Here is a 14,230-nt window from a genome sequence, read left to right on the forward strand (position 1 = left end):
AGCTTAATAGGTTTTCATCACTGGTTTCTCTCTAATTCTGCTGTCTTCAACCAGTACCTCATTAGGTCACGTGTATGAATTTCAAAATGCAACGTAAGATATATAGTAGCATGAGACGTATACGAGATGTACTATAATCCATACCTGACTAATATGTCCACCATAGTATCACAATAAACAACAACTCACAACTCTTTGCAAATGAGGGCAGCTACACTGGACTCTACACGACCTTCAGAAAGCAAATCTAGCAGGTGAAAGTTAGTTTGTACCACACAGAAAAAGCTTCTGGATAAAGTACTGCAATATTTTAATCCTCAAAAAGATTGACAATAGAACGTTCTTAAGCTGAGGAAGAATTTCCACTTTTTGACACTATTCACAGATGACCAGAAATGCCACAGTCTTGACAGGATGTTCAGTTTCCCAAATATTTGCTAGAACACAGTGGCAGAAGGAAAAAAAATCCATATTACTAATTCTAGACAAAATAAATGATTGCTTTGAATGGAACTAATACAGGAGCTAACTGCTTAAATAACACCACCCAGCCTCTATATAGAACGCATCTCTTGCTTCTCTAATTTCTTTTTCTACCTGAATTCTAGTGTTTCAAGAATCTAAGACCAACATATTTAATTTCATACTTTGACAACTTCTTTTTGGTGTTAACATCCAATAGCTGTTACATTATTTTATATTGAAATGCAGTTGAGCTTAATAGTGGAAGTTTTCCAAACACAAACCTAAATCTGATAAAGCAGATATTATTAAAATACCTAGATGTAGCAAATCATTGTAATATAAAAATACACAAATATTCTAATTCACTATATTTTAGCCATTTAGAGACAGTTTCCACTTTAATAAAGTTCAAGACAATTCAACTACAGCAGTCAAAGAAGATGGCATTGAATGTTTTGATCTAGAGCGAATGAATCTTCCTATCAAGTAGTAAGTTCTATTTTCTCATAATGAATTATTTTTTCAGGGATGACTATTTAAGGTATATGTAACTCCTACAATATTTGCTATTTGTATTGTAGAAGATAAAGTGCACAACATTCCAACAGATAGACTTACAAAAGTAGCCCAAATTTACCAGGTTTAAACTGCCATTGATTGTACATTGCACTGGGTCAGTAAGTTCTGTTTCGGATGACAAATTGGCACAATCTATCTAATTTGAGCAGATGTTGAAGTAAACAGTCCTGGGCCAAAAGAGGACACCGGAAATTCCTCATTTCATCAACTGTGGAAGACAGTTTTAAATTATGATGAAGAAAAAGAAGGATATATGTGGAAGTACTGTCAATAAAAGATGTACTTTTTAAAGTAAATTATGTAATTATTAAAAAATTATATTCAGCTTCATGACACATTTTCCAAAATACATCTTGATTTTTATTTTTTTTTCCTGGATGAGAAGAGTCCATTGTTACTTGTTGACAAATGCTTTTAGGTTTATTCAATTAACACTATTTGCCACCTGAATCCAACCCCTTTATTTAGAGATGTCTAACAGAGAACAGTAGTATTTGAACTGGGGCAGGGGAAGGGCTGTAACTTTACTTCTTATGGTAGGTGGGTTTTGACACCAAGTCTGCTGCCCATTTAAATCAGAATCCTGTTAGAATCTTCAAAGCAAGGCATAAGAAAATCTGCAAGGAACAATCACCTGTGCCTTAGAAAGGTTGTTTCTTATTTGCCAACAATTCATTTGCTATTTCCCACCTCTCCCAGCTGATGAAAGCCAAACACAGTTTTCCAGATTTATACTTGAGATACAGGAGTTACTATCACTCTCTCTGGATGTCTGTTTTCCCACCTCTCCCAGCTGATGGAAGCCAAACACAGTTTTCCAGATTTATACTGTAAAATTTGAGAAATACCAAAAATGTTACCTAAAGACACACAAAAAAACCCCTCCCTGTTTTTAGTTGCTGTCTACATTGAGCAAATTTCATTTGGCTGATCACACTGACACTCCTCTGAGTCAACTGAGCTGGTTTAGAACTCAGCTCAGTGCCTGTGCCAGAATTATTTATGCATAAATTATCTCATGGTATTTTTATTGATGGTGATTGATATACTTACTTAAAATAGAACATCAAATAATATGGGCAAAAATAGAATAATTATCACCTTGGCAAGAGTCAGGGATAAATTTTGCTCTTATATTGCCAGTACTTCCCCAAATGAAAGCATATGATCAAAAAAGTAAAATCATTCATTATTGAACGTCAGAAATATCAAAAGCTGCAGAGATCAGCAGGACCTATTACGCCAACCAAAAGTGGAGGACTGGAGCAAGCAAAGGAACTAAAAAGAGCTCGGTAACAATAAACTGGCTAATAGGGAAAAAATTAAATCAGATTCAAGACAAAGATGCATTGTAGACATACAACAAATAGCATGTAACTTTACAAAGCTTTCTTTATTCGGGACTTTTCACCAATGCTTGAAAATTAAGGATTTAGAAGATCCACAAGCAAAATCAAAGCAGTACAGCATATTTGATTTGTTTAGTAAAAAAATTACAATTGTTTTATCTGTCCGGTCTTTTTAGATTTTGGAGTACTGCGTCCAGTTCTGGGCTCCCCAGTTCAAGAAAGACAGGGATCTGCTAGAGAGGGTCCAGCAAAGGGCTACAAAGATGATTAGGGGACTGGAACATCTCTCATATAAGGAAAGGCTGAGGGATTTGGGTCTCTTTAGTCTAGAGAAAAGAAGATTGAGGGGGGATCTTATCAATGCTTATAAATACTTAAAGGGAGGATGCCAGGGGGATGGGAGCAGTCTTTTTTCAGTGGTGTCCAGTGATAGGACAAGAGGTAACAGGCACAAACTTGAACATAGGAAGTTCCATCTTAACGTGAGGAGGAACTTCTTTACTTTGAGGGTAGTGGAGCACTGGAACAGGCTGCCCAGAGAGGTGGTGGAGTCTCCCACTCTGGGGACATTCAAAACCCGCCTGGACGCTGTCCTGTGCAACGTGCTGTAGGTGACCCTGCTCTGGCGGGGGGGTTGGACTAGATGATCTCCAGAGGTCCCTTCCAACCCTGACCATTCTGTGATTCTGTGAATGTACATATCAGGTATATTTTTCGGAGGATGATATATAATTCCTTAATTTCAGCTAATTAATAAAGTATAGGTGCAAGTATATAGTCAAGATTCAGAGTACGGTAAATATTCTTAGGCCTATACCTCCCCATTCAATGGTGACCTCAGATTTTTAGATTTTGGTGCTGCAAATTCTCCTTCCCATGCTAAGCAAAACAATGAAAGAATATTTAGTCACATAAATGGCTCATAAGAAGTAGAATATGGGACCTTGGGCAGAGACAGACAGTACTGAGTTCAGCAAAAAAAACAGCCACTTATTTCAGAGAAGAAGCTGGTCCAATGGATGCAAACAAGAGAAACTTGTTGCTGCTCTCAGGTGAAAAAGTACAAATTAAAAGCTTGTTCAGATGACATGAGCTCTTACATAAAGCAAAGTTAAAAAGCTATTTGCCAAAGTGTTTTTATTGCCTTCCCTTTTCCCACAGGTATATCAAGTCTCTTCTACAGCCAGAGAAAGAGATATCCAACTTCTATCATAAATATACCAATATCCCTAAAAAAATTTAGAAGCAATATGCCAAACATATATTCCATGTAGGTGATCACAACAAGTGGTTTCTGAACTAAAAAGACACAACCATAAAACTTTCACTTAAATGATAAGAAACTGATTTAGTATCAATAGCTCTCCATAGGTATGGCCATCGCTGCTGTGTGCTTGTGGTAATATAAACATATTACCACTATTAAACAAAGTAAAGTCATACATGTGCTGTTGCTTAATACTTTTTTTTTTTTTTTAATGAAAACCAAGGTGTTTCTAGGAATTTCAAGTTGTCTATTTGCTTGTAAAATGGTGATTACAATAATTTATTTGTTCAAAATATTCATCATCTGCAACCCAGTTCTCTCATGAATTTCACAAAGCCTGAAGAACACTGAAAAACAGAACAATCCAGATCTGCTTTTCTTGAAATCTGAACCCATAAATAAAATGTCAATATCATATATTTACCTTTTATTTCTTATTAATCAGTTTCTAGCTCTTGGGGGTTGATAAAATTGTTGAGTAGGTCGTGTGGACCGTCTTGGCTGACCATCACCTCCTCTGCGGAATTCTAGAGTTTGCTCATATGTTTCTTCTTCCTCCTCCTGCAGGTAAACAGCATTGTTTTAAATGGAAGAGTAGGTAAACGCGTTATACATGAGTAGGTATATGCATACATACACACAACACATAGACACACATACATGTATGAATGAATTCATGCACACAAAGCAAGTGCTGCTTCTGTGCTGATGACCACTTAATAAAATAAGTGAGATAATGGGAGTGGGGTTTTAAAACCTAGGAAAGCTAACAAAAACAAGATGAAGAATCTCAAAACTCAATCCCCATGGCAGCAGCAGAAGTCATTAAATATTTGGAGGAAAAAAGCATATATATTAAAGCAAAATTATTTTCCAAGAGTCATACAGGCAACACACTCAAGAAGCAAGATAACCACAATAATCTGCCAGAGCAAGAGAAATCCCAGCTTTTGGGAGTTTAGAAATGTGTGTGGAATGAAATGAAATAATTAGGAAATGGAAATGCAAGGAACAACATCTGGCAATATGCATACTAGAAATACAGATCTGAAACAGTAGATAAAAATCTGTGATGCAGTAATAATGAAAAAAGCCTACAAGTATAGTGGACAGCAATTTAGATATGACTTTGCTATGTGCAGCAATAATAAATATAACCTCTGAATAATGACAGAAGAGGCAATTACATATTTGCAATATTGCATTCACTCCTACGCATCTCAATACCAAAAACATACTGACAAATTACATGGAATTCAGAGAAAAAACCCCACCAAAATAATCAAGAGACTGGAGAATGATTTATGAAGGAAGATTAAAATAGCTACAAATTTACTTTGGTCAAGAAATACTGAAAGGAAAAACATTCATCTGATGGAATATTTGAAGATGGTACACATTCAAGATAAAGAATTTTAAGAGCACTAGAGTTGATAACAAAAAGAATAGAAGAAAAAGTTATAGGCTAAAAAAGATAGTTTCTGAACATGAATATCATAGTCAGATGGTGTCTCAAGGAAACAGTTATACCTTCATTTCTTTAATATGCTAACACTACACTGTAGTGCACACCAGATCTAGAGGGAACATGCTGTAAGAAATCTGCTTTTGGGAAAAGGTACTGAGTATAAAACTCCCTTTCATTCACAACCTATGAACATACAGGAACACAAACCACGAACACTGAATGATTCGTTAAAAGTTAATCAACAATTCCAACACCCAGGAGCTGACTAAAGTGCAACATGCATGTAACAAAGATTCAGCTAGTCACAACAGTAAAATATTTCATTATAGGAGCCCAAAAGGAAAATCGACAGCCGAAGTTTCCTTCTGCTGTGAAAAGTCAGATCTTATTCAAGAAACATCTTTCTGAATCAACTTCAGTATCAACAAACATGGATTTTTAAAATAAGCTACAGACAACCACATTCCTCATAGTAAAGTCTCCTATTTAACAGGGCACATCTGTGGTTATAGCTATATTTCCAGAACAACAGATTAAGCCCTACTACAGAGAGTCTGAAATAACTGTAGAAGAAAACAGATTTTCAACACAACTGAATACAGCATAATTGATTTTTATCTTTTAGTTTCACTGTAGCCAAAGGCTGAGAACCATGGAATTCTGCCATAAAACTTACTTTTTTTTTTCCAGTGTACCTCTTTTACCGCTTGCAGGACTATTGATTCCCTCATATAAAGAGGTTCAGGGACATTGATTATCCGAAAGAAAAAAAAACAACAACAGAAAAGCAGATGTCTAACCAAAAAATCCACACAGTTTGCAATACCGTTAGCCCTAGTAGAAACCCTCAACTTAGTATATGAAGTAATCTCTCATCACTGACAACACAAGCTGTACTAGCATCAAAATGTTAAAAGGTAAGCTGAATACCTGAAGTGGCCTAAATACCTTTAACTCTTTCAATATACTCCAAGAAACCTGAATACCTGAAAATAGTTTCATATTATTTGCCAAAAGAATAAAGAAAAACGCAATTGCAAGCTTTCTTAAGATTCTTTGTCAGAGCTCCAATCTGACATAAAAGAGCTCACGCTTCAAGAATAAATTGGTGAACTTCCATGTACTCAATATTTGGATTTTTCCAAAACTGGAAGACTAAATGGTATACATGCGTGACTGAAAAATTAGCAATGCATATTGGTGTTTTCAAGAGACCATAGTGAATTAGACACAAATCTTTTCTTTGTAACCTTGGTAGTCTTTGCTCAAAAAGAACAGAAATTAAATAGTTTAGTGCATCTCATCTCACCTGTAATAGCCAACCTCTTTCTGAAGATAAGTATATCAGAGTAAATTTCTAGAGCAGCAAATCTTCATCAAATCTCGAAGTTAATGCTGTCGATCCTTTGAATCCAGTAAAATCAAATTAAAACTAGAATTTGTCTTACACATTTCTATGTTGGTGCAGTTGTCTTTACACATAGAATGAAAAACTGTAGATGCATGCATTCCAAGTATTATTTTTTTTTACAATAGACAAGAATGAAATGTGAAATCACATTCACTTCTTGAAGCTCTGAAGAAAATGAAAGTGAGCAATACAGCAAATTATAAGACTAAATGAGCAACAGAACATGTTTCAACTGTTCCCTCTCTCTTCCCTGTGCAGACTGGCTCCCCACACAGAATTACTGATCATGTTGAAGTCTTCCATCTTCATGTCAGATGACACATTCTCATTTGTTTGTTGGGTCCTAACTATTCACATTTCATCCTAATCAGATCTGGTATTCTCCAAAATAACTATTTGCCAAGCCATATCTTTATTAAATGTTGTTTCTTGTTTTGGAAGTAACTGCATTTCTTTTCTTCCATCATTTCTTGATCACTGACCCTCAGGCCACCACTGCTGATCTTTCACCCTTTTCCTGTTGCCATTTTATTTTATTTCCATCTTAAGGATTTTTTCCTGGGCTTATCTTTATCTCAATTTACTTTAAAATCTTTCCACCCCATGCTCAAAACTGCGATCACTCTTCTGGAACACCATCCACCCTCTGTAGACAAAACTTACTGTCTGTAATGTTCACTTTCTTGTTTTCCCAGTTCTTCAATCTAAAAACTTCATCTGTCTACATTTCTTCCATTATAACTCTGTAGTCAATTAGGTCACACATCTTGCCACCAACTCTAGTCTTCTGGTCTTTCTTGCTGCTTGCTTTCAATTCATCAGTTGCTTCTGATTCATTCTAAATTATTTCATTTCCTATTTCCTTATCCACGTAAGACCTAGATTACATTTTATAAAGCAAAGGTGGCCACAACTCTCAGAGTATTTTAATTCTCCTTCTATTACCAGAAGAAGTTTAACATTAGTACACTAGTCAAAAAATTTATATATTTTATTATCTCCATCCTTCAGCTTATTACTCATTACTGTCGGAGTGGGATCGGACCCGGAGTAACGATGAAATCTCAATGTGAGTATGGTCATTCTCCTTTATTGAATATTTTCGCAGAGTATATATAGGCTTACAGCAAAAGCATGCATAGGCAACAACATTATAAGTGGTCCAGCTCCCTTGTTCACGTGCAACGTCCCACAACTAGATTGGCTAAGGCCCTCTGTCCACGCGCCTCTTGTTTTACTCTTCTCCCGGCTTATCTTGTCCTGGATTCCATTCTGCTTAGCACTTCTCTTCCTCCCTTTTAGGGCAGCCAAGGGCCGGGGGGGTGGGGGAACATTGAACATAGGCCTCCATGCTTAGTTCAAACCCTGGGTTGCTCAACGGAAATAAGTTATGCCCTTTTTCATTCACGAATGTCTCTACACATTACTTAGCTAATATTCCAGGATCCAGAAGTGAATTTTCTAGTACTTGCACAATGCCTACCTAGTGCAATGTACACCGAGACTAAATGATACCACTAAGCACAACTGCAAAAGACAGCAAAAAACTGGCAGATCCCTAAGAGAAAGCAAGGGAAAGCTTACAATGCAAACAATGAAATGGTCAAATAAATTATTGCAGTAAGAGGTTAGAATGACATGAGCGAGAGGGTGAAGAATGTCAGCACTCTTTAGGTATTGAAAAAAAAAAAAAAAAAGATGGCAAACAGGGAAGTACAAGTCATTGGGAATTTCAGCGTCTATTCAAGATTTTGCCATAAAAATCTGCTGTTACTTTAGATATTTTTGTTCCATCTCATACGACTGACAAGAACTAAACAAGTGTAAAATGGGAATATATGCACACCTAGTGCTTTTATTATGGACCCATATATTCTGAAGAGCTTATACCACCACTGTACTTTACCAGCTCAGCTTAGTGAATCAGGAAGTAACTTCAGTCCAGCCAAGTGACTAGCAGCATGCTTATATGTAAAAAATTCAATGGATTTCATAGCTGCAGAATAAAGTTATAAATCCAGCATTTAAAATAATTTAACAACCAATTTACTCTTAAAATTAACAATATTAGAATAAACTTATGTTTCATTAAAAGCTTTCTCATTGAATTTCAATTGCAAGACTTCTTTCAGTGCATTCAAAAGAACCATTTAGAAACTTTTTTTTTTTAAATATAGTCCTTGAAGTGAACACTTACTGTATAACTCCTGAGAACAATGACTAGGTGGACGACAGCAAAAAGCAGGACAGAAGTTATTCATGACACAAAAGCTTTGCTGAATGTTCTGCTCACAGATACTTAGGATGCTGTTGCAAGCCACAGCTGAGCAGCTCCAAGTTTGCCACCTACAAACAAGTCACCTCTGTCTATTCCTGCTTATGAACAGAAAATTCTGCTCTATTCACTGGGCCCTTCTGCGAAGGCTTTTTAATTATAGCTCTCTGTGTGCTACCAAGTGATGATCACCAGAGCATGTGCAAGGAGGCATGAAGGAGCAGTGTGGGGCCAGGAACCATGGGATGAAGAAGAAACAGAAGGCAAAGAAAACAGAAGACATTTTCCATTTCAGTAATGTCAAACCATTGCTTCAGTTTAAGCTGTACTTTTAACTTCACCCACATACTCAATGCATGGAAAACATGCTGGACTCAGTACAAAGAAAAAGCGCTTGCTTCCTTGCAAAATAAGCTTCTCTTTCATGTGCATTTCAATTTCCAATTTGCGGTCCAGATTTAACGCCTCTTTGCACTGCCCACTAAGCTGGCAACAGCTGTCTCCTGTTGTTAACACACCAAGTGATATCTTGTTTTGCCGGGTAAATTCCTTTCTTAAAACTTGCTTCTTTTGTCTAATCATCCAGCCTCGATCTCCTTAAGTACTTAAAGCTTTGATTTTTGCAGTTTCTACTTGCCCATGCTCCTATCAATCCAAAAGAGACTGCAAGTTTTTCCAGACATATCAAAAAACCCCAAAACAAACAGAAAACCCAACCATGCTACGGTCATATTGAAAAATTCACAAGTTTCCTAGAAAAGCTAAACTTAAATATTTAAATTACAATATATTACATATTCTATATTTGCAAGGAAAAAGATCATTGGCTAAAGTGTGTGCAGTACTCCCTTAAACTTTTACTTTATCTGAATACTTCATGGGTTCTCAGAACTCCGTAACAACTAAGTCTGAAAACAGGATTTTGTGAAAAGATAGTTTTTGTCATTTAGTTATTTAAGTATTAAGTTATACTATCTTAGAGCGGCTTTAAGACATAATTTCAAAAATTACTAACAAATGCGGTGTGAAAATTCCAAGTGAAAGAGAAATTACCACCAACGTTGATTTTCAAGGGTCTTAACCAAGTACTGACTTAGTGAGAACAGCATTATTGAAATGTCTATTATAGAATTATCCAACATACTTGCTCTTGATCAATTTTCTTCGCAAGTTATTCTTGTGACTTAAAACATCAGTTCCTCTCAGAGTAATCTTCTCACAAAGTAATCTTTGTGAGCCTGCAGATGCAGATAATTTTTTTTTTCCACAGTACACAACACATCTATATTAAGACTGGGCCTATGGCCATACAAATTACTGAGTTAAATTATGACTGAGAAGGACAAGTGGGATTCAAGGTTATATTGCCAGACGTGCGTAGAGCTGACCCCTCACTGCTGTCAGATAATTAATGTAAGCTCTTAGCCTTATTAATGTGCCTTTGAAGGAGTTGAGGCAGCACTACATTTTTAGAAAAATATACTTTTAGTATGCTCACACATATCATGTAAGACACTGCAGTAAGGTATCACTGATGACTAAAAGTACACATAACATTGAAAGCATATGTCTGTGTTTAAATTAAAAATGTTATTTAAAAGAAATGTAATTATGTAGTGATTTAATGATAATTTTTTTTAAATTAATCTTTTAACATACCATTCAGAATGTTAACAATAAGATACACAATTATTATTATTATAAATTAATTATTGCCTGCATCTTTTGAAGTGTATCATCACACTACAATTAAATCTTTTATAACTGAACAAAGGAATCAACTGTGTGACACCCTTAAATTTACAGCCTAATTCTGGCACGTGGGCTGTAGTGCCATAGACAGTTGCACCAGATGAATGTCTGGCTACTGCTTAACCTGTTTTCCTTTCTCTTCTCCTGCCCTTTTTTTCTTCACTCTTCTTTCCACTTTTCTTTTCCCTTTCTTGCTCAGATGTACAGCTGCAACCTTTAACTAATGCCAGTTCAAAAGTCAGGATGGTCAGGATTAGGGAGGAAGAACTGCTTCCTTCGCAGAACTGATAACTGGTCATCAGCTCGGTCCACAAAACCATACTCCTAATCAGTCTTAAATTCTTTTCCCATTAAAATAATCTCATGGAATGTGCAATTAGCCTTCCCTTATTCAAATGTTACGGGTGTGTGAAACAGAATTGATTCCTTCTGAAGTTGAAATAAGAACATTTAAAAGTAATTCTGAGGAGGATAATAACTCATGAGCTGAAGTGGAACTTACACCTTCTTATCAGAATGCGTGTGTGTTTGTATGCAAGCCTGTCAGAGAGAACAGTCCCAAAGTTACTCCCTAATGCAGGAGTAGTCAAATTCAAAAGTTACTAACAAGTCACTAGAACAAACTTGCTGCAATGTAATTTTAAAAAACCCAACCAAACCACATACAAACCATTTTTTTCCCTTATTTACACTTAGAAAAAGGAATTGACCCTTATGAGGGTATGTCTTTGTCTCAGCTGAACACGCATGGGCCACAAGTAACTAACTATGTTATGTAAACCTTCTTAACTATGGTACGTAAAACTAGGTGGCATAGAACTACGCCATAAAATCTGTTGCTTTTTCATTTTTTAAATAAAAATTTCAAGATGCACCGTCCCTGGACTGTCTTTGCTTTAGCATCAGAAATAAATCAATGATAATAAATCTTTTCTGTTGACTTGCACTAACCAAACATCAGATTTCAATTAATTTTACACTTTATTGGCCAGTTTTTGTAAAATTCTACAAAGCATTCTTCAGGGCCACCAATTTATCAACTAAAGCCTTAATACACATAAATTTAAGACATTAAATTTATAATAAATATTTCAGTAATCCTGGATTTTAAAAAATGGATATATACTATTAACATTTTTAATTAGATTTATCTCACTTTTCCTCTGTTGAAAAGATAACTGTAGATACCAAGTGACAGAAAATCCGTCGATTCTTCAGAAAAATCAAGAAATGGACAATAGATGAATGGACAAGGAAAAGAATTACATACTTAAATGTGAGACTGCTAAAAGCAACACAACAGTTAACTTGGAATCAGACATATCTCTGCACTTCATCGATTTTCTTCAACTTTGAAAACAAAGCACTCTGTTTTCTAAATAGACTACATTCCAATTACATTTCCATAAAACCAGCATAACATAAGCCTGGGGCATGATTATCCCACAGACATTTTGCTAGCTTATCTGTTCCCCTTAAGGGTATTGCACAGGTTAGTATTACTTGCAGTCATTCCCCGTAGCACATATTAAGATAAATGTGTAACTCTTCTTGTGAGGTTTGTGCTTGAAACAAACATTCCCTCCTGCAAGTTGTCACCATGTTCTTAATCCAGAAAAAAGTCATGAATTTTAAAAGTTCCTTAGAATTACATATTTAAGCCATTCACACCATATAGCCAAACCAAAACAGAAATACCAACTTCTATTAGCAAAAGCTTCTTCACATTGAGTGGTATCAACATCAAACTATAAATATTTAATGGTTTATTTTTAATAATTTCTAAAGGAAAAGTAGATACACTGAAGTGAGATCTGCTATATAAACAACATGCAACCAGACACATCAAGTTTTCTCAATTCAGCAAGAAGCCACAAACTGGAAGTAGAAGTGTTTTCAACAAAGCACATAGATTTAACAACATGAAATCAATAACAGTAAGGCACATGAGGAGTTATGTGCCATAAGGAGTAATGTTATTATAAGGAGTAATTGTGCCAGTTTTTGGAAAACAGCAGTGAATTAAGGGTCCATCTCCATACTTCTCCCCATATACAACTCAGCCCTTCTCTCTCCTCAATATCTTTTTTTTTTTTTTAATAAAATACTTATCCAGTTTTTCAGAACATCAAGTTGAATGAACCTCTGGAAAGGTTTGGTTTACGTTGGTAATACAGACACAGTCCTAAACATACACATCCACATGGGGCAGAAAAAAGTGTTTGCTGTATTGCCGGTCTTATTTTAGTATGTAATCAGAAAATTCTGCCAACAAATTAGAACAAAGATGCTAAGTAATAGTATGAGAAATTACCTAATGCTTTGCTGTTAGGGCACAAAATCATTACCAAAACCTAAACAGGGAAGCAGTGAATTTTGGTGACATTTTAGCTGAAGCAGAATGCTGTGTGCATACAGTCACCCATGACAAAAAATGGGTATACAAATCCCCAACGTCAAAGATGTATATAAATGATAAACAAATGCTTGTGTGATTTTACTTGTGAATGACCAACTGCACACAAAAAAAATGATGAAGTAAAACATGGCAAAGGGTATTTTAGTAAATATCCAGAAAAAGGTTTTAAGCAAACAAGCATAACCCAACTCCTAATTAAAGAAAAACAAACCAAAACTGCTTACAGGTGCTGCAGGGACAGAGCAATTTAAGAAAGTCTTAAAAGTGAAACTGCCCATAGAGCAACTCAGAATAGCCCCATAAAAAAAGAGAATATTGTAACTTGAACGCCAGGGCCTCCATATTACATATATGCTGTATCTTTATATTTTGAATAAAATATGTTGAATTGCACCTATTTTTTTAATTATTAACCACCACTTAAAAAAAAATAAACTGACCACGTCAACCTGCAAGTTCTACAACAGGATCAAAAAATTATGATGGGCAAAATACGGTTATAAGGATTAGGAACTTTTTATAATGCTACAGAATAGAACAAAGTTCTAAAAATCCTTCTTCAACAAATTTTTATGTCTACACATAATTAGTCAATAAGCTAGGACCAAAGTGAAAAAAAAAAAACAACCAAAACCCAACCAAAACTCGCCATGTGTAAGAAAAGCAAAAGCACTACATAATAAACCACACATGCCAATTTACTCACGTATGCAGCACTTCCCTCCCCTCCCTGATATGGAGGGAAGTCCTTTTCCAGGTCAAGAGATCAACCTTTGTTGAGCAGTTCCCTCCTTTAATTGGCCTGGAACTTGTAGGATACTCAACTCTCTCCCTGGCCACTCAAGTTCTCTCCTCTCCCTGCACAGCGATGATGAAACTCTATGTCTTGTGACGCAAATTGCCAACGGCTGTACACCCAGCAGTGAGGACTGCTAAAGTGAGCTAATGGGTGTCAGACATCAAAAGGGGGCCAATTATGTGCACAGGGAAAAGAAGCGAGACTGGAATGGGCCAAGAAGGAAAGCAAGCAAGAAGAGAAGTCTCACCAAATCTGCACCCAATATCTTGTAAAACTTTATTTTCAGCCCTAGCACTCAAGAAGGTTCATCCATCACCGTCCTAGAGTGAAAAGGTAAACTGAGGGAGCTCCATCAGGAAAGGAACAAAGATTACTGCAATCACTAAAAACCACTGTTTTCATTTTTTCCTATATGCCATTTGACCCATAGTGGAAGTCCTATATGA

The 14,230-nt window shown here is 35.9% G+C and overlaps 1 protein-coding gene across 1 annotated transcript in view; it reads right to left on the reverse strand.

Annotated features, from left to right (window-relative positions):
• Positions 1–4,101: 4,101 nt before the first annotated feature.
• TDRD3 (tudor domain containing 3) overlaps positions 4,102–14,230 on the reverse strand; it is a 55,981-nt gene continuing 45,852 nt past the window's right edge. Inside the window, exon 12 of the mRNA XM_009885651.1 lies at positions 4,102–4,218. Coding sequence (XP_009883953.1) covers positions 4,102–4,218 — 117 coding nt within the window. The remainder of the gene's footprint in view (positions 4,219–14,230) is intronic.

This window comes from Charadrius vociferus, unplaced genomic scaffold (assembly GCF_000708025.1).
Source record: "Charadrius vociferus isolate BGI_N301 unplaced genomic scaffold, ASM70802v2 scaffold285, whole genome shotgun sequence".
Lineage (NCBI taxonomy): Eukaryota > Metazoa > Chordata > Aves > Charadriiformes > Charadriidae > Charadrius > Charadrius vociferus.